The sequence below is a fragment of the Oncorhynchus tshawytscha genome, linkage group LG23 (assembly GCF_018296145.1).
Source record: "Oncorhynchus tshawytscha isolate Ot180627B linkage group LG23, Otsh_v2.0, whole genome shotgun sequence".
In the NCBI taxonomy this organism is placed as follows: Eukaryota; Metazoa; Chordata; class Actinopteri; order Salmoniformes; family Salmonidae; genus Oncorhynchus; species Oncorhynchus tshawytscha.
Genome location: NC_056451.1, coordinates 25808132 through 25832984, shown reverse-complemented (window position 1 = coordinate 25832984; position 24853 = coordinate 25808132). Strand labels below are relative to the sequence as shown.

General features: G+C 38.6%; 1 protein-coding gene across 1 annotated transcript in view; it reads left to right on the top strand.

Annotated features, from left to right (window-relative positions):
• Window positions 1-5414: 5414 nt before the first annotated feature.
• Window positions 5415-24853, top strand: part of LOC112240612 (protein kinase C alpha type-like) — a 100404-nt gene continuing 80965 nt past the window's right edge. Inside the window, exons 1-2 of the mRNA XM_042305028.1 lie at window positions 5415-5763; window positions 7446-7686. Coding sequence (XP_042160962.1) covers window positions 7451-7686 — 236 coding nt within the window. The 5' untranslated portion in view covers window positions 5415-5763; window positions 7446-7450. The remainder of the gene's footprint in view (window positions 5764-7445; window positions 7687-24853) is intronic.

Below are 24853 nucleotides of genomic sequence, written 5' to 3'. Positions count from 1 at the left end.
CAAAAAACAATAAACGAAACCGAAACAGCCTATCTGGTGCAAACTAACAGAGAGTACACATAGGACACTAAGGACAATCACCCACGACAAACTCAAAGAATATGGCTGCCTAAATATGGTTCCCAATCAGAGACAACGATAAGCACCTGCCTCTGATTGAGAACCACTCCAGACAGCCATAGACTTTGCTAGACAACCCACTAAGCTACAATCCCAATACCACCACCAAAACCCCAAAACAAACACACCACAATTACAAAAACCCCATGCCACACCCTTGCCTGACCAAATACATAAAGATAAACACAAAATACTTTGACCAGGGCGTGACAGTTGCATTACCGGTGAATATAAACTCAGGTCCATGTTGATTTACCAGTGAGTATAAACTCAGGTCCATGTTGAGTTACTAGTGAATATAAACTCAGGTCAATGTTGAGTTACCAGTGAGTATAAACTCAGGTCCATGTTGAGTTACCAGTGAGTATAAACACAAGTCCATGTTGAGTTACCAGTGAGTATAAACTCATGTCCATGTTGAGTTACCAGTGAGTATAAACTCAGGTCCATGTTGAGTTACCAGTGAGTATAAACTCTGAGGTCCATGTTAAGTTTCCAGTGTGTATAAAAACAAGTCCATGTTGAGTTACCAGTGAGTATAAACTCAGGTCAATGTTGAATTACCAGTGAGTATAAACTCTGAGGTCCATGTTGCGTTACCGGTGAGTATAAACTCAGGTCCATGTTGAGTTACCAGTGAGTATAAACTCAGGTCAATGTTGAGTTACCAGTGAGTATAAACTCTGAGGTCCATGTTGCGTTACCGGTTAATATAAACTCATGTCCATGTTGATTTACCAGTGAGTATAAACTCAGGTCCATGTTGAGTTACCAGTGAATATAAACGCACATCAATGTTGAGTTACCAGTGAGTATAAACTCAGGTCCATGTTGAGTTACCAGTGAGTATACACTCAGGTCCATGTTGAGTTACCACTGAGTATAAACTCAGGTCTATGTTGAGGTAGCAGTGAATATAAACTCAGGTCCATGTTGAGTTACCAGTGAGTATAAACTCAGGTTCATATTGAGTTACCAGTGAATATAAACTCAGGTCAATGTTGAGTTACCAGTGAGTATAAACTCAGGTCCATGTTGAGTTACCAGTGAGTATAAACACAAGTCCATGTTGAGTTACCAGTGAGTATAAACTCAGGTCAATGTTGAATTACCAGTGAGTATAAACTCTGAGGTCCATGTTGCGTTACCAGTGAGTATAAACTCAGGTCCATGTTGAGTTGAGTTAGGTCCATGTTGATTACCAGTGAATATAAACTCAGGTCCATGTTGAGTTACCAGTGAATATAAACTCAGGTCCATGTTGAGTTACCCATGTTGAATATGAGGTCCATATAAGCTCAGGTCCATGTTGAGTTACCAGTGAGTATAAACTCATGTTGAGTTACCAGTGGTCCATGTTGAGTTACCAGTGTATAAACTCAGGTTCATGTTGAGTTACCAGTGAGTATAAACTCAGGTCCATGTTGAGTTACCAGTGAGTGTAAACTCTGAGGTCCATGTTGAGTTACCAGTGAGTATAAACTCAGGTCCATGTTGAGTTACCAGTGAGTATAACTCAGGTCCATGTTGAGTTACCAGTGAGTATAAACTCAGGTCCATGTTGAGTTACCAGTGAGTATAAACTCAGGTCCATGTTGAGTTACCAGTGAGTATAAACTGTGAGGTCCATGTTTAGTTACCAGTGAGTATAAACCCAGGTCCATGTTGTTGTGTCATATTGTTCCTCTTACTTTGGGAAGATAGATTGCTTGTTTATCGTTCCACATAATACAGTATAGCTTAAAAAAACATAAAGGAACAGATTTATGAAATGTTATAGTAAAGTTATTGTAAATGTTATTGTAAATGGTATAGTGAATGTTATATGTTACTAAATGGTATAGTGAATGTTATAGTAAATGTCATAGTTAATGGATGGTATAGTGAATGTTACAGTAAATGTTATAGTAAATGTTATAGTTAATGTTAAAAAAATGTTATAGCAGATGTTATAGGAAATGTTAGTAAATGTTATAGTGAATGTTTTTATGAATGGTTTGGTGAATGTTATAGTGAATGGTATAGTGAATGCTATAATGAATGGTATAGTGAATGTTACAAGGAATGTTATAGTGAATGTTACAGTAAATGTTATAGTTAATGTTTCAAAAATGTTACAGCAGATGTTATCGGAAAGGTTAGTAAATGTTATAGTGAATGGTATAGTGAATGTTATTATGAATGGTATAGTGAATGTCATTATGAATGGTATAGTGAATGTTATAATGAATGGTATAGTGAATGTTATAATGAATGGTATAGTGAATGTTATAGTGAATGTTATAGTGAATGGCATAGTAAATGTTATAGTGAATGTTTAAAAAATGTTATAGTAGATGTTATAGGAAATGTTAGGAAATGTTATAGTGAATGGTATAGTGAATGTTATAGTAAATGTTAAAATGAATGATATAGTAAATGTTATAGTAAATGTTAAAATGAATGGTGTAGTGAATGTTATAGAAAATGTTAAAATGAATGGTATAGTGAATGTTATAGAAAATGTTACAGTTCATTTTATAGTTAATGTTATACTAAATGTCATAGTAAATGTTGTAGTAAATATTATAGTAAATATTATAGTGAATGTTATTATGAATGTTATAGTAAATATTAGTAATGTCATAGTAAATGTCACAGCAACTGTCATAGCAAATGTTGTCGTAAATGTTGTAGTAAATATTATAATAAATATTATAGTGAATGTTATTATGAATGTTATAGTAAATGTTAGTAATGTCATAGTAAATGTCATAGCAACTGCCATAGTAAATGTTGTAGTAAATGTTGTCGTAAATGGTGTAGTAAATATTATAGTAAATATTATTGTGAATGTTATTATGAATGTTATAGTAAATGTTAGTAATGCCATAGTAAATGTCGTAGTAAATGTTGTAGTAAATATTATAGTACATTTTATAGTGAATGTTATTATGAATGTTATAGTAAATGTTATAGTAAATGTTAGTAATGTCATAGTAAATGTCATAGTAACTGTCAAAGTAAATGTTGTAGTAAATGTTGTAGTAAATATCATAGTAAATATTATAGTGAATGTTATTATGAATGTTATAGTAAATGTTAGTAATGGCATGGTAAATGTCATAGTAAATGTTGTAGTAAATGTTGTAGTAAATATTATGGTAAATATTATAGTGAATGTTATTATGAATGTTATAGTAAATGTTAGTAATGTCATAGTAAATGTCATAGTAACTGTCAAAGTAAATGTCGTAGTAAATGTTGTAGTAAATATTATGGTAAATATTATAGTGAATGTTATTATGAATGTTATAGTAAATGTTAGTAATGTCATAGTAACTGTCATAGTAACTGTCATAGTAAATGTTGTAGTGAACGTTGTAGTAAATGTTGTAGTAAATATTATAGTAAATGTTATAGTGAATGTTATTATGAATGTTATAGTAAATGTTAGTAATGTCATAGTAAATGTCATAGTAACTGTCATAGTAAATGTCATAGTAAATGGCATAGTAACTGTCATAGTAAATGTCATAGTAAATGTCATAGTAAATGTCATAGTAACTGTTATCGTAAATGTTGTAGTAAATGTTATTGTGAATGTTATGAGGGGATAAAACAGAGAACCCAGAATGAACAGGGAAGTAACGTTTTTGATTTATTCTGGTTTTAGCTTTGGTTTGATCATCTTTTATTTGTTTTTATAAATAACAGGAGACAATGTTGCAAGCATAAGACCTTATTCAGGGGATCTGTCAGTCTGGCTCTGAAGGAGAGCTGTGATCAACTGATTGTTAGTGGTGAAGTCATACAATGACAAATCATTATCTTCCTGTAGCCCAGTGACTGAGTCAGTGTGTGATGGGACAGAGTGACAGGAAGCAATTTCAATTCAAACAGACTGTGAGAATGTAAAAACGTGACTGAAAGGAAGGCCAGATCACTCCCTGTCTGCTGCTAGCTGGAAGGCTAATGTTCAAATGACATGTATCATGTGGAGATAACACACACACACACACACACACACGCACACACACACACACACACGCACACACGCACACGCACACGCACACCCGTGCACGCATGCACACACACGCACACACACACACACAAACCACACTCTTATCTTGCTCGCTGACACCATTTTGCTCTCTAACAATCTTGCTAATTATAATAGTTAATTAATGGCGGTGTGGCGGTGTCTTCATCAGGAGACTAACAACCTACATTTTCGTTCATTAGACCTTTAATCCTTCGATCCCTCTCTCCATCTCTCCGTCCCTCTCCATCAGCCCATTTCTCTCTCTCTCATCACCTCATCCCCTGCCTGTACAGTATATCTCTATCTCGACCACTCTCTCTCTTTTTTCTCTCTCATGCTGTCCATCCTTCTTCCTCTCTCTGTTCGATGTCAGTGTTAACATGGTGTATTTTTACTACTGTCTCATATGAGGTCGTAAACCTTCTGTGTGTGTGTGTCTGCTTGTATTCCATTAAAACCCTTTCTCACCATGTGAGGAGGGTCAAATAACACCAGACGCCCCTCTCTGAGAAACTGCATTACCCATGAGCCTCAGTGTGACCTGGATTGAGGTACAGAGGGACTACAGTATTGAGGCGATGGTTCACTCCCTCTACCACTTGCCACCAGAGATGACTAATGACAACCACCACTGGTTGTACATAGACCCATGTTCCCTATCCTCATTCCACTGAATAACAGTACTATTCCATATCTCCATTCCACTGGAAAAACAGTACTGTTCCCTAGCTCCATTCCACTGGAAAAACAGTTTTGTTCCCTATCTCTATTCCACTGGAAAAACAGTTTTGTTCCCTATCTATATTCCACTGGAATAATTACCAAGTTATTCACATCAAATGGGCCTTGATCCTTCCACAGGCTGTTCTGAATATGGTCCAACCATTACTGCCAACACTCCTGTCAGCTAGTTGTAAGGCAACAGATTGTGTACTAGGATATTGATGATTAACCCTTGATAGACTGGTGTTGTTTAGAGACACTGATCTATCAAGAGCATCCGTCTGTCTTACTCCTTCCTCTCTATCAGTCTGTCACTGTGAGAAGTGTTAGACTGTTGGTCGGTGTTAGTCCATAGTGATGGTGGCAAAATGGCCCCCCTTCTTCTCCCTCCATCACTTGCTCTCTCGCTTTGTCTCTCTCCAGAGAGATGTAACCCAGATTTCAAAATGAATTGCTGCCTATCCCCCCCCCCACTCCCTCCCTCCCTCCTCTCATTCTCTCCTCTCTCTCCTATCCCGTCTTCCTCTTGGTAAAACAGAATGAATCTTGAAAAGAGATTTCCATCTCTCCATCTCTTCTCCCTCTTCACCCTGTGTGGGTTAACTTAACAGATACATAGCAGTCCACTCCTCTGTCTTCTCTCGTTCTTGGAAAGCTTCAATCTCATCCCTTGTTACTTGCTCTTTTTTTGTAGGCAGCTCTTTTTCCCAGCTCTTCCTCCCTGCCACCACTTGCCTCTCTCTTTCCTTCACTTTTTCTTTTTTGACGTGACCAGCGACAGCTTCAGAGCGATAGCAGGCTGCCTGTCAAAGGAGGAGAGATAAAGAGAGGGGGAGAGGAAGAGGAGAAGCCTGCTCTTTGATCAAGTCTGTCAGCCCAAACAACCACAAATACAGGTAATGTCTCTCTCTTTCTCTTTGTTTCTCCCTCTCTCCTTCCACTTCTATCTCCACACAGCTTTCCACTCTGTTCCTTATTTGTTGAGGATTTCCTTTTTTTCTTCTATTTGTTTGTTCTGTTTCTGTGTTCTTTCAGCCCTCCCTGTCTCTGGTATTCACCAATTGGATCGATTTCCTCCATCTTCCGGTGTGCCATAATCATTTCAACAGGTCCTGTTTGCTATGCTGTACGCTCTCGGCTTATTTACTTATTCATTCAATCTCTGTTGTGGTTTCATTTATCATTTAGCAGTCTGCTACTCCTCTTCTCTCAGTTAAATATTTCACATTTCCTCACTTTTGACTCATATAGACTGTGCATGAGAATACAGTCCAAACTTTTATGGAGAAATTAACACAATATCAAATCAGGATAAAGAGGAAGGAGACAAGGACAGAGAGGGTACCAGTTCTAATATTGGAGTAGTGTGGGGGGTGGGGGGGTGCAACAGGAGGTGCAGTTGACATGTGATAAGGGTGTTTGGTTGTCAGGGCAACTCAGGGTGTTTGGTTGTCAGGGGAATGTGGGAGGTTGCAGTTGGCGTGGCGATGAGGATAGATGGGGTGAGAGAGAGAAAGCGATCGAGTATGAAGTGGGACATATGTGGGACACAGTGTGAATTTCACTAATTGTTCTGTGTCTCTGGGTCTCTGAGGAGAGCTCTGTCTCAATGTGTGAATTAACCTCTCTCCTTTTTATACATTCTCCCTCCCTCTCCCTCTGCTCATCCCTCTGTCCCCTGTCTGGGTCCTTTTATTCTTTCTCTCTCTCTCGCTCTCTCTCTCTCTCTCTCTCTCTCTCTCTCTCTCACTCAATCTCTCTCTCTCTCTCTCTCTCTCTCTCTCTCTCTCTCTCTCTCTCTCTCTCTCGCTCTTTCTCTCTGTCTCTCGCTCTCTCTCTCCCGCTCTCGCTCTCTCTCTCTCTCTCTCTCACTCAATCTCTCTCTCTCTCTCTCTCTCTCTCTCTCTCTCTCTCTCTCTCTCTCTCTTTCTCTCTGTCTCTCGCTCTCTCTCTCCCGCTCTCACTCTCCCGCTCTCACTTTCTCTCTCTCTCTCTCTCTCACTCAATCTCTCTCTCTCTCTTGCTCTCTCTCTCTCTCTCTCTCTCTTGCTCTCTCTCTCTCTCTCTTTGTCTCTGTCTCTCGCTCTCTCTCTCTCCGCTCTCTCTCTCTCTCTCTCTCTCTCTCTCGCTCTCTCTCTCTCTCGCTCTCTCTCTCTTTCTCTCTGTCTCTCGCTCTCTCTCTCCCGCTCTCTCTCTCTCTCTCTCTCACTCAATCTCTCTCTCTCTATCTCTCTCGCTCTTTCTCTCTGTCTCTCGCTCTCTCTATCTAAAATATATCTCTCTCCTCGCTCTCTCTCTCTCTCGCTCTCTCTCTCTCTTTCTCTCTCTCTCTCTCTCTCTCTCTCTCTCTCTCGCTCTCTCTCTCTCTCTCTCTCTCTCTCTCTCTCTTTCTCTCTGTCTCTCGCTCTCTCTCCCTCCCGCTCTCTCTCTCTCTCTCACTCTCTCTCTCTCTCGCTTACTACTATCCACCCATTTCATCTCCATCTGTCCTCTACCCTCCTCTCTCTCCCTCTTTCCCCTCTCCTCCTATCCCTCCTCGCCATCACCTCTCCTTTCCCCTCTCCTCCCATCCCTCCAGGAAGCATGTCTACTCCCGTGTCCCCGTCCCCCTCCCTCTCCCCCCTGACCCTGGCCTCCCCCGAGGCCACCCCTGGGGCCTCTCCCCTGCCCTCCCCCCTCACCCCCCCTCCCAGGGTGCCAGTGTTCCAGAGGAAGGGGGCGCTGAAACACAAGAGGATCATCGAGGTCAAGGACCACCAGTTCACTGCTCGCTTCTTCAAACAGCCCACCTTCTGCAGCCACTGCACTGACTTCATCTGGTAAATACACACACACACACAGCGAAATACACACACACACAGCGAAATATACACACAGCTTAATACACACTCAGGTAAATACACACACACAGCGAAATACACACACACACAGCGAAATAAACACACACAGAGAAATACACACACACACACAGAAATACACACACACACACAGTGAAATACACACACACAGGAAATACACACACACACACAGCAAAATACACACACATAGCAAATTACACACATACAGCTAAATACACACACAGCTTAATACACACTCAGGGAAATACACACACTCAGGGAAAAACACACACACAGTGAAATACACACACACAGCTAAATACACACACAGCTAAATACACACAACAGAAAACATGCTTCACTAGTTCCCAGCTCGCCTCTGCAAACCTCCCACAAACTGCAGCCCCTGCACAGCCTTCACCTGGTAACCAACACTTACACACACTTACACACACATTATGAATCTGCAGAAACCCACACTTACAATCACATTATGAATCTGCAGAAACCCACACTTACAATCACATTATGAATCAGCAGAAACCCACACTTACACACACATTATGAATCTGCAGAAACCCACACTTACAAACACATTATGAATCTGCAGAAACCCACACTTACAATCACATTATGAATCTGCAGAAACCCACACTTACACACACATTATGAATCTGCAGAAACACACTTACAATCACATTATGAATCTGCAGAAACCCACACTTACAACACACATTATGAATCTGCAGAAACCCACACTTACAATCACATTATGAATCTGCAGAAACCCACACTTACAATCACATTATGAATCTGCAGAAACCCACACTTACAATCACATTATGAATCTGCAGAAACCCACACTTACAACACATTATGAATCTGCAGAAACCCACACTTACAACACATTATGAATCTGCAGAAACCCACACTTACAATCACATTATGAATCTGCAGAAACCCACACTTACAACACATTATGAATCAGAAACCCACACTTACAATCACATTATGAATCTGCAGAAACCCACACTTACACACACATTATGAATCTGCAGAAACCCACACTTACACAATCACATTATGAATCTGCAGAAACCCACACTTACAATCACATTATGAATCTGCAGAAACCCACACTTACACACACATTATGAATCTGCAGAAACCCACACTTACAATCACATTATGAATCTGCAGAAACCCACACTTACAATCACATTATGAATCTGCAGAAACCCACACTTACAATCACATTATGAATCTGCAGAAACTTACCACATTATGAATCTGCAGAAACCCACACTTACACACACATTATGAATCTGCAGAAACCCACACTTACACACACATTATGAATCTGCAGAAACCCACACTTACAATCACATTATGAATCTGCAGAAACCCACACTTACAATCACATTATGAATCTGCAGAAACCCACACTTACAACACATTATGAATCTGCAGAAACCCACACTTACAATCACATTATGAATCTGCAGAAACCCACACTTACAATCACATTATGAATCTGCAGAAACCCACACTTACAATCACATTATGAATCTGCAGAAACCCACACTTACAACACATTATGAATCTGCAGAAACCCACACTTACAATCACATTATGAATCTGCAGAAACCCACACTTACACACACATTATGAATCTGCAGAAACCCACACTTACAATCACATTATGAATCTGCAGAAACCCACACTTACAATCACATTATGAATCTGCAGAAACCCACACTTACAATCACATTATGAATCTGCAGAAACCCACACTTACAACACATTATGAATCTGCAGAAACCCACACTTACAATCACATTATGAATCTGCAGAAACCCACACTTACAATCACATTATGAATCTGCAGAAACCCACACTTACACACACATTATGAATCTGCAGAAACCCACACTTACAATCACATTATGAATCTGCAGAAACCCACACTTACACAATCACATTTACAGAAACCCACATTATGAATCTGCAGAAACCCACACTTACAATCACATTATGAATCTGCAGAAACCCACACTTACAACACATTATGAATCTGCAGAAACCCACACTTACAATCACATTATGAATCTGCAGAAACCCACACTTACAATCACATTATGAATCTGCAGAAACCCACACTTACAATCACATTATGAATCTGCAGAAACCCACACTTACAATCACATTATGAATCTGCAGAAACCCACACTTACAACACATTATGAATCTGCAGAAACCCACACTTACACACACATTATGAATCTGCAGAAACCCACACTTACACACATTATGAATCTGCAGAAACCCACACTTACAATCACATTATGAATCTGCAGAAAAACCCACACTTACAAACACATTATGAATCTGCAGAAACCCACACTTACAATCACATTATGAATCTGCAGAAACCCACACTTACAATCACATTATGAATCTGCAGAAACCCACACTTACAATCACATTATGAATCTGCAGAAACCCACACTTACAACACATTATGAATCTGCAGAAACCCACACTTACAATCACATTATGAATCTGCAGAAACCCACACTTACAACACATTATGAATCTGCAGAAACCCACACTTACACACACATTATGAATCTGCAGAAACCCACACTTACACACACACATTATGAATCTGCAGAAACCCACACTTACAATCACATTATGAATCTGCAGAAACCCACACTTACAATCACATTATGAATCTGCAGAAACCCACACTTACAATCACATTATGAATCTGCAGAAACCCACACTTACAATCACATTATGAATCTGCAGAAACCCACACTTACAATCACATTATGAATCTGCAGAAACCCACACTTACAATCACATTATGAATCTGCAGAAACCCACACTTACAACACATTATGAATCTGCAGAAACCCACACTTACACACACATTATGAATCTGCAGAAACCCACACTTACAATCACATTATGAATCTGCAGAAACCCACACTTACAATCACATTATGAATCTGCAGAAACCCACACTTACAATCACATTATGAATCTGCAGAAACCCACACTTACACACACATTATGAATCTGCAGAAACCCACACTTACAATCACATTATGAATCTGCAGAAACCCACACTTACACACACATTATGAATCTGCAGAAACCCACACTTACAAACACATTATGAATCTGCAGAAACCCACACTTACAATCACATTATGAATCTGCAGAAACCCACACTTACAATCACATTATGAATCTGCAGAAACCCACACTTACAACACATTATGAATCTGCAGAAACCCACACTTACAATCACATTATGAATCTGCAGAAACCCACACTTACACACACATTATGAATCTGCAGAAACCCACACTTACAATCACATTATGAATCTGCAGAAACCCACACTTACAACACATTATGAATCTGCAGAAACCCACACTTACAACACATTATGAATCTGCAGAAACCCCACACATTATGAATCTGCAGAAACCCACACTTACAATCACATTATGAATCTGCAGAAACCCACACTTACAATCACATTATGAATCTGCAGAAACCCACACTTACAACACATTATGAATCTGCAGAAACCCACACTTACAATCACATTATGAATCTGCAGAAACCCACACTTACAATCACATTATGAATCTGCAGAAACCCACACTTACAATCACATTATGAATCTGCAGAAACCCACACTTACAATCACATTATGAATCTGCAGAAACCCACACTTACAACACATTATGAATCTGCAGAAACCCACACTTACAATCACATTATGAATCTGCAGAAACCCACACTTACAACACATTATGAATCTGCAGAAACCCACACTTACAATCACATTATGAATCTGCAGAAACCCACACTTACACACACATTATGAATCTGCAGAAACCCACACTTACAATCACATTATGAATCTGCAGAAACCCACACTTACAATCACATTATGAATCTGCAGAAACCCACACTTACAATCACATTATGAATCTGCAGAAACCCACACTTACAAACACATTATGAATCTGCAGAAACCCACACTTACAATCACATTATGAATCTGCAGAAACCCACACTTACACACACATTATGAATCTGCAGAAACCCACACTTACAATCACATTATGAATCTGCAGAAACCCACACTTACACACACATTATGAATCTGCAGAAACCCACACTTACACATCACATTATGAATCTGCAGAAACCCACACTTACAATCACATTATGAATCTGCAGAAACCCACACTTACAATCACATTATGAATCTGCAGAAACCCACACTTACAATCACATTATGAATCTGCAGAAACCCACACTTACAATCACATTATGAATCTGCAGAAACCCCCACACTTACAATCACATTATGAATCTGCAGAAACCCACACTTACAATCACATTATGAATCTGCAGAAACCCACACTTACAATCACATTATGAATCTGCAGAAACCCACACTTACAATCACATTATGAATCTGCAGAAACCCACACTTACAATCACATTATGAATCTGCAGAAACCCACACTTACAACACACATTATGAATCTGCAGAAACCCACACTTACAATCACATTATGAATCTGCAGAAACCCACACTTACAATCACATTATGAATCTGCAGAAACCCACACTTACACACATTATGAATCTGCAGAAACCCACACTTACAATCACATTATGAATCTGCAGAAACCCACACTTACAACACATTATGAATCTGCAGAAACCCACACTTAAACACATTATGAATCTGCAGAAACCCACACTTACAATCACATTATGAATCAGCAGAAACCCACACTTACACAAACATATGAATCTGCAGAAACCCACACTTACAATCACATTATGAATCAGCAGAAACCCACACTTACAATCACATTATGAATCTGCAGAAACCCACACTTACAATCACATTATGAATCTGCAGAAACCCACACTTACACACACATTATGAATCTGCAGAAACCCACACTTACACACACATTATGAATCTGCAGAAACCCACACTTACACACACATTATGAATCTGCAGAAACCCACACTTACAATCACATTATGAATCTGCAGAAACCCACACTTACAATCACATTATGAATCTGCAGAAAACACTTACACACACATTATGAATCTGCAGAAACCCACACTTACACACATTATGAATCTGCAGAAACCCACACTTACAATCACATTATGAATCTGCAGAAACCCACACTTACAATCACATTATGAATCTGCAGCAGAAACATTATGAATCTGCAGAAACCCACACTTACAATCACATTATGAATCTGCAGAAAACACTTACAACACATTATGAATCTGCAGAAACACACTTACAATCACATTATGAATCTGCAGAAACCCACACTTACAATCACATTATGAATCTGCAGAAACCCACACTTACAACACATTATGAATCTGCAGAAACCCACACTTACAATCACATTATGAATCTGCAGAAACCCACACTTACAATCACATTATGAATCTGCAGAAACCCACACTTACACACACATTATGAATCTGCAGAAACCCACACTTACAATCACATTATGAATCTGCAGAAACCCACACTTACACACACATTATGAATCTGCAGAAACCCACACTTACAATTACATTATGAATCTGCAGAAACCCACACTTACACACACATTATGAATCTGCAGAAACCCATACTTACAATCACATTATGAATCAGCAGAAACCCACACTTACAATCACATTATGAATCAGCAGAAACCCACACTTACACACACATTATGAATCTGCAGAAACCCACACTTACAATCACATTATGAATCTGCAGAAACCCACACTTACAATCACATTATGAATCTGCAGAAACCCACACTTACAATCACATTATGAATCAGCAGAAACCCACACTTACACACACATTATGAATCAGCAGAAACCCACAGTTACACACACATTATGAATCTGCAGAAACCCACACTTACAATCAAATTATGAATCAGCAGAAACCCACACTTACAATCACATTATGAATCTGCAGAAACCCACACTTACAATCACATTATGAATCTGCAGAAACCCACACTTACACACACATTATGAATCTGCAGAAACCCACACTTACAATCACATTATGAATCTGCAGAAACCCACACTTACAACACATTATGAATCTGCAGAAAACCCACACTTACAATCACATTATGAATCTGCAGAAACCCACACTTACAATCACATTATGAATCTGCAGAAACCCACACTTACAATCACATTATGAATCTGCAGAAACCCACACTTACACACACATTATGAATCTGCAGAAACCCACACTTGATCACATTATGAATCAGCAGAAACCCACACTTACAATCACATTATGAATCTGCAGAAACCCACACTTACACATTATGAACACATTATGAATCTGCAGAAACCCACACTTACAACACATTATGAATCTGCAGAAACCCACACTTACAACACATTATGAATCTGCAGAAACCCACACTTACAATCACATTATGAATCTGCAGAAACCCACACTTACAATCACATTATGAATCTGCAGAAACCCACACTTACACACACATTATGAATCTGCAGAAACCCACACTTACAATCACATTATGAATCTGCAGAAACCCACACTTACAATCACATTATGAATCTGCAGAAACCCACACTTACAATCACATTATGAATCTGCAGAAAAACCCACACTTACTTACAACACATTATGAATCTGCAGAAACCCACACTTACAATCACATTATGAATCTGCAGAAACCCACACTTACAATCACATTATGAATCTGCAGAAACCCACACTTACACACACATTATGAATCTGCAGAAACCCACACTTACATCACATTATGAATCTGCAGAAACCCACACTTACAATCACATTATGAATCTGCAGAAACCCACACTTACAATCACATTATGAATCTGCAGAAAACACTTACATCACATTATGAATCTGCAGAAACCCACACTTACAATCACATTATGAATCTGCAGAAACCCACACTTACAATCACATTATGAATCTGCAGAAACCCACACTTACAATCACATTATGAATCTGCAGAAACCCACACTTACAATCACATTATGAATCTGCAGAAACCCACACTTACACATCACATTATGAATCTGCAGAAACCCACACTTACAATCACATTATGAATCTGCAGAAACCCACACTTACAATCACATTATGAATCTGCAGAAACCCACACTTACACACATTATGAATCTGCAGAAACCCACACTTACAATCACATTATGAATCTGCAGAAACCCACACTTACAATCACATTATGAATCTGCAGAAACCCACACTTACAATCACATTATGAATCTGCAGAAACCCACACTTACAATCACATTATGAATCTGCAGAAACCCACACTTACAATCACATTATGAATCTGCAGAAACCCACACTTACAATCACATTATGAATCTGCAGAAACCCACACTTACACACACATTATGAATCTGCAGAAACCCACACTTACAACACATTATGAATCTGCAGAAACCCACACTTACTTAATCACATTATGAATCTGCAGAAACCCACACTTACAATCACATTATGAATCTGCAGAAACCCACACTTACAATCACATTATGAATCTGCAGAAACCCACACTTACAAACACATTATGAATCTGCAGAAACCCACACTTACAATCACATTATGAATCTGCAGAAACCCACACTTACAATCACATTATGAATCTGCAGAAACCCACACTTACACACACATTATGAATCTGCAGAAACCCACACTTACAATCACATTATGAATCTGCAGAAACCCACACTTACAATCACATTATGAATCTGCAGAAACCCACACTTACACACATTATGAATCTGCAGAAACCCACACTTACAATCACATTATGAATCTGCAGAAACCCACACTTACAATCACATTATGAATCTGCAGAAACCCACACTTACAATCACATTATGAATCTGCAGAAACCCACACTTACAATCACATTATGAATCTGCAGAAACCCACACTTACAATCACATTATGAATCTGCAGAAACCCACACTTACAATCACATTATGAATCTGCAGAAACCCACACTTACAACACATTATGAATCTGCAGAAACCCACACTTACAATCACATTATGAATCTGCAGAAACCCACACTTACAATCACATTATGAATCTGCAGAAACCCACACTTACAATCACATTATGAATCAGCAGAAACCCACTTACACTTACACACACATTATATGATCAGCAGAAACCCACAGTTACAACACATTATGAATCTGCAGAAACCCACACTTACAATCACATTATGAATCTGCAGAAACCCACACTTACAATCACATTATGAATCTGCAGAAACCCACACTTACAATCACATTATGAATCTGCAGAAAAACTTACAATCACATTATGAATCTGCAGAAACCCACACTTACACACACATTATGAATCTGCAGAAACCCACACTTACACACACATTATGAATCTGCAGAAACCCACACTTACAATCACATTATGAATCTGCAGAAACCCACACTTACAATCACATTATGAATCTGCAGAAACCCACACTTACAATCACATTATGAATCTGCAGAAACCCACACTTACACACACATTATGAATCTGCAGAAACCCACACTTACACACATTATGAATCTGCAGAAACCCACACTTACAATCACATTATGAATCTGCAGAAACCCACACGTGCAATCACATTATGAATCTGCAGAAACCCACACTTACAATCACATTATGAATCTGCAGAAACCCACACTTACACACACATTATGAATCTGCAGAAACCCACACTTACACACACATTATGAATCTGCAGAAACCCACACACACACATTATGAATCTGCAGAAACCCACACACATTATGAATCTGCAGAAACCCACACTTACAATCACATTATGAATCTGCAGAAACCCACACTTACAATCACATTATGAATCTGCAGAAACCCACACTTACAATCACATTATGAATCAGCAGAAACCCACACTTACAATCACATTATGAATCTGCAGAAACCCACACTTACAATCACATTATGAATCTGCAGAAACCCACACTTACAAACACATTATGAATCTGCAGAAACCCACACTTACAATCACATTATGAATCTGCAGAAACCCACACTTACACACACATTATGAATCAGCAGAAACCCACACTTACACACACATTATGAATCTGCAGAAACCCACACTTACAATCACATTATGAATCTGCAGAAACCCACACTTACAATCACATTATGAATCTGCAGAAACCACACACATTTGAACAGAAAATCACATTATGAATCTGCAGAAACCCACACTTACAATCACATTATGAATCTGCAGAAACCCACACTTACAATCACATTATGAATCTGCAGAAACCCACACACACACATTATGAATCTGCAGAAACCCACACTTACAATCACATTATGAATCTGCAGAAACCCACACTTACAATCACATTATGAATCTGCAGAAACCCACACTTACACACACATTATGAATCTGCAGAAACCCACACTTACAATCACATTATGAATCTGCAGAAACCCACACTTACACACACATTATGAATCTGCAGAAACCCACACTTACAATCACATTATGAATCTGCAGAAACCCACACTTACAACACATTATGAATCTGCAGAAACCCACACTTACACACACATTATGAATCTGCAGAAACCCACACTTACACACACATTATGAATCTGCAGAAAAACCCACACTTACACACATTATGAATCTGCAGAAACCCACACTTACAATCACATTATGAATCTGCAGAAACCCACACTTACAACACATTATGAATCTGCAGAAACCCACACTTACACACACATTATGAATCTGCAGAAACCCCCACATTATGAATTGCAGAAACAATCACATTATGAATCTGCAGAAACCCACACTTACAATCACATTATGAATCTGCAGAAACCCACACTTACAATCACATTATGAATCTGCAGAAACCCACACTTACAATCACATTATGAATCTGCAGAAACCCACACTTACAACACATTATGAATCTGCAGAAACCCACACTTACACACACATTATGAATCTGCAGAAACCCACACTTACAATCACATTATGAATCTGCAGAAACCCACACTTACAATCACATTATGAATCTGCAGAAACCCACACTTACAATCACATTATGAATCTGCAGAAACCCCCACACTTATCACAGAAACCCACATTATGAATCTGCAGAAACCCACACTTACACACACATTATGAATCTGCAGAAACCCACACTTACAGAACACATTATGAATCTGCAGAAACCCACACACACACATTATGAATCTGCAGAAACCCACACACACACATTATGACTCTGCAGAAACCCACACTTACACACACATTATGAATCTGCAGAAACCCACACTTACACACACATTATGAATCTGCAGAAACCCACACTTACAAACACATTATGAATCAGCAGAAACCCACACGTACAATCACATTATGAATCTGCAGAAACCCACACTTACAATCACATTATGAATCTGCAGAAACCCACACTTACACACACATTATGAATCTGCAGAAACCCACACTTACAATCACATTATGAATCTGCAGAAACCCACACTTACACACACATTATGAATCTGCAGAAACCCACACTTACAATCACATTATGAATCTGCAGAAACCCACACTTACAATCACATTATGAATCTGCAGAAACCCACACTTACACACACATTATGAATCTGCAGAAACCCACACTTACACACACATTATGAATCTGCAGAAACCCACACTTACAATCACATTATGAATCTGCAGAAACCCACACTTACACACACATTATGAATCTGCAGAAACCCACACTTACAATCACATTATGAATCAGCAGAAACCCACACTTATAATCACATTATGAATCTGCAGAAACCCACACTTACAACACATTATGAATCTGCAGAAACCCACACTTACAATCACATTATGAATCTGCAGAAACCCACACTTACAATCACATTATGAATCTGCAGAAACCCACACTTACAATCACATTATGAATCTGCAGAAACCCACACTTACAATCACATTATGAATCTGCAGAAACCCACACTTACAATCACATTATGAATCTGCAGAAACCCACACTTACACACACATTATGAATCTGCAGAAACCCACACTTACAATCACATTATGAATCTGCAGAAACCCACACTTACACACACTTACACATCACATTATGAATCTGCAGAAACCCACACTTACAATCACATTATGAATCTGCAGAAACCCACACTTACACACACATTATGAATCTGCAGAAACCCACACTTACAATCACATTATGAATCTGCAGAAACCCACACTTACAATCACATTATGAATCTGCAGAAACCCACACTTACAATCACATTATGAATCTGCAGAAACCCACACTTACAATCACATTATGAATCTGCAGAAACCCACACTTACATCACATTATGAATCTGCAGAAACCCACACTTACAACACACATTATGAATCTGCAGAAACCCACACTTACAATCACATTATGAATCTGCAGAAACCCACACTTACAATCACATTATGAATCTGCAGAAACCCACACTTACAATCACATTATGAATCTGCAGAAACCCACACTTACAATCACATTATGAATCTGCAGAAACCCACACTTACAATCACATTATGAATCTGCAGAAACCCACACTTACAATCACATTATGAATCTGCAGAAACCCACACTTACAATCACATTATGAATCTGCAGAAACCCACACACATTATGAATCTGCAGAAACCCACACTTACACACACATTATGAATCTGCAGAAACCCACACTTACAATCACATTATGAATCTGCAGAAACCCACACTTACACACACATTATGAATCTGCAGAAACCCACACTTACAATCACATTATGAATCTGCAGAAACCCACACTTACAATCACATTATGAATCTGCAGAAACCCACACTTACAATCACATTATGAATCTGCAGAAACCCACACTTACAATCACATTATGAATCTGCAGAAACCCACACTTACACACATTATGAATCTGCAGAAACCCACACTTACAATCACATTATGAATCTGCAGAAACCCACACTTACAATCACATTATGAATCTGCAGAAACCCACACTTACACACACATTATGAATCTGCAGAAACCCACACTTACAATCACATTATGAATCTGCAGAAACCCACACTTACACACACATTATGAATCTGCAGAAACCCACACTTACAATCACATTATGAATCTGCAGAAACCCACACTTACACACACATTATGAATCTGCAGAAACCCACACTTACAATCACATTATGAATCTGCAGAAACCCACACTTACACACACATTATGAATCTGCAGAAACCCACACTTACACACATTATGAATCTGCAGAAACCCACACTTACAACACATTATGAATCTGCAGAAACCCACACTTACACACATTATGAATCTGCAGAAACCCACACTTACAATCACATTATGAATCTGCAGAAACCCACACTTACAATCACATTATGAATCAGCAGAAACCCACACTTACACACACATTATGAATCTGCAGAAACCCACACTTACAATCACATTATGAATCTGCAGAAACCCACACTTACAATCACATTATGAATCTGCAGAAACCCACACTTACAATCACATTATGAATCTGCAGAAACCCACACTTACAAACACATTATGAATCTGCAGAAACCCACACTTACAATCACATTATGAATCTGCAGAAACCCACACTTACACACACATTATGAATCTGCAGAAACCCACACTTACAATCACATTATGAATCTGCAGAAACCCACACTTACAATCACATTATGAATCTGCAGAAACCCACACTTACACACACATTATGAATCTGCAGAAACCCACACTTACACACATTATGAATCTGCAGAAACCCACACTTACACATCACATTATGAATCTGCAGAAACCCACACTTACAATCACATTATGAATCTGCAGAAACCCACACTTACAACACATTATGAATCTGCAGAAACCCACACTTACAATCACATTATGAATCTGCAGAAACCCACACTTACAACACATTATGAATCTGCAGAAACCCACACTTACAATCACATTATGAATCTGCAGAAAGAAACCCACTTACACACACATTATGAATCTGCAGAAAACTTACACACATTATGAATCTACATCACATTATGAATCTGCAGAAACCCACACTTACACACACATTATGAATCTGCAGAAACCCACACTTACAATCACATTATGAATCTGCAGAAACCCACACTTACAATCACATTATGAATCTGCAGAAACCCACACTTACAACACACATTATGAATCTGCAGAAACCCACACTTACACATTATGAACACATTATGAATCTGCAGAAACCCACACTTAAACACACATTATGAATCTGCAGAAACCCACACTTACACACACATTATGAATCTGCAGAAACCCACACTTACACACACATTATGAATCTGCAGAAACCCACACTTACACATCACATTATGAATCTGCAGAAACCCACACTTACACACACATTATGAATCTGCAGAAACCCACACTTACAATCACATTATGAATCTGCACATTATGAATCTGCAGAAACCCACACTTACAACACATTATGAATCTGCAGAAACCCACACTTACAATCACATTATGAATCTGCAGAAACCCACACTTACAATCACATTATGAATCTGCAGAAACCCACACTTACACACACATTATGAATCTGCAGAAACCCACACTTACACACACATTATGAATCTGCAGAAACCCACACTTACAACACACATTATGAATCTGCAGAAACCCACACTTACAATCACATTATGAATCTGCAGAAACCCACACTTACACACACATTATGAATCTGCAGAAACCCACACTTACAATCACATTATGAATCTGCAGAAACCCACACTTACACACACATTATGAATCTGCAGAAACCCACACTTACAATCACATTATGAATCTGCAGAAACCCACACTTACAACACATTATGAATCTGCAGAAAACCCACACTTACAATCACATTATGAATCTGCAGAAAACACTTACACACATTTGAATCTGCAGAAACAATTACAACACATTATGAATCTGCAGAAACCCACACTTACACACACATTATGAATCTGCAGAAACCCACACTTACACACATTATGAATCTGCAGAAACCCACACTTACACACACATTATGAATCTGCAGAAACCCACACTTACAATCACATTATGAATCTGCAGAAACCCACACTTACAATCACATTATGAATCTGCAGAAAACCTTACACACATTATGAATCTGCAGAAACCCACAACACACATTATGAATCTGCAGAAACCCACACTTACAATCACATTATGAATCTGCAGAAACCCACACTTACAATCACATTATGAATCTGCAGAAACCCACACTTACAATCACATTATGAATCTGCAGAAACCCACACTTACAATCACATTATGAATCTGCAGAAACCCACACTTACACACATTATGAATCTGCAGAAACCCACACTTACAATCACATTATGAATCTGCAGAAACCCACACTTACAATCACATTATGAATCTGCAGAAACCCACACTTACAATCACATTATGAATCTGCAGAAACCCACACTTACACACACATTATGAATCTGCAGAAACCCACACTTACACTCACATTATGAATCTGCAGAAAACCACACTTACACACACATTATGAATCTGCACAAACCCACACTTACACACACATTATGAATCTGCAGAAACCCACACTTACAAACACATTATGAATCAGCAGAAACCCACACGTGCAATCACATTATGAATCTGCAGAAACCCACACTTACACACACATCATGAATCTGCAGAAACCCACACACACACATTATGAATCTGCAGAAACCCACACACACACATTATGAATCTGCAGAAACCCACACTTACACACACATTATGACTCTGCAGAAACCCACACTTACACAACACATTATGAATCTGCAGAAACCACACACTTACAGAAACCCACACTTACACATTATGAATCTGCAGAAACCCACACTTACACACACATTATGAATCTGCAGAAACCCACACTTAAACACACATTATGAATCTGCAGAAACCCACACTTACACACACATTATGAATCTGCAGAAAGCCACACTTATACACACATTATGAATCTGCAGAAACCCACACTTACACAGACATTATGAATCTGCAGAAACCCACACTTACAAACACATTATGAATCTGCAGAAACCCACACTTACATACACATTATGAATCTGCCTAAACCCACACATACACACAAATTATGAATCTGCTGAAACCCACACTTACACACACATTATGAATCTGCAAAAACCCACACTTACAATCACATTATGAATCTGCAGAAACCCACACTTACAAACACATTATGAATCTGCAGAAACCATACTTACAGTCATATTATGAATCTGCAGAAACCCACACTTACACACACATTATGAATCTGCAGAAACCCACACTTACAAACACATTATGAATCTGCAGAAAACACACACATTTACAGAAACCCACACTTACATTATGAATCTGCAGAAACCCACACTTACAATCACATTATGAATCTGCAGAAACCCACACTTACAATCACATTATGAATCTGCAGAAACCCACACTTACACACACATTATGAATCTGCAGAAACCCACACTTACACACACATTATGAATCTGCAGAAACCCACACTTACAATCACATTATGAATCTGCAGAAACCCACACTTACAATCACATTATGAATCTGCAGAAACCCACACTTACACACATATTATGAATCTGCAGAAACCCACACTTACAATCACATTATGAATCTGCAGAAACCCACACTTACAATCACATTATGAATCTGCAGAAACCCACACTTACAATCACATTATGAATCTGCAGAAACCCACACTTACACACACATTATGAATCTGCAGAAACCCACACTTACAATCACATTATGAATCAGCAGAAACCCACACTTACACACATTATGAATCTGCAGAAACCCACACTTACAATCACATTATGAATCTGCAGAAACCCACACTTACAATCACATTATGAATCAGCAGAAACCCACACTTACACACACATTATGAATCTGCAGAAACCCACACTTACAATCACATTATGAATCAGCAGAAACCCACACTTACACACACATTATGAATCAGCAGAAACCCACACTTACACACATTATGAATCTGCAGAAACCCACACTTACAATCACATTATGAATCTGCAGAAACCCACACTTACAATCACATTATGAATCTGCAGAAACCCACACTTACAACACATTATGAATCTGCAGAAACCCACACTTACAATCACATTATGAATCTGCAGAAACCCACACTTACAATCACATTATGAATCTGCAGAAACCCACACTTACAATCACATTATGAATCTGCAGAAACCCACACTTACAACATTATGAATCTGCAGAAACCCACACTTACAACACATTATGAATCTGCAGAAACCCACACTTACAATCACATTATGAATCAGCAGAAACCCACACTTACACACACATTATGAATCTGCAGAAACCCACACTTACACACACATTATGAATCTGCAGAAACCCACACTTACAATCACATTATGAATCTGCAGAAACCCACACTTACACACACATTATGAATCTGCAGAAACCCACACTTACAATCACATTATGAATCAGCAGAAACCCACACTTATAATCACATTATGAATCAGCAGAAACCCACAGTTACACACACATTATGAATCTGCAGAAACCCACACTTACACTCACATTATGAATCTGCAGAAACCCACACTTACAATCACATTATGAATCTGCAGAAACCCACACTTACAATCACATTATGAATCTGCAGAAACCCACACTTACAATCACATTATGAATCTGCAGAAACCCACACTTACAATCACATTATGAATCTGCAGAAACCCACACTTACAATCACATTATGAATCTGCAGAAACCCACACTT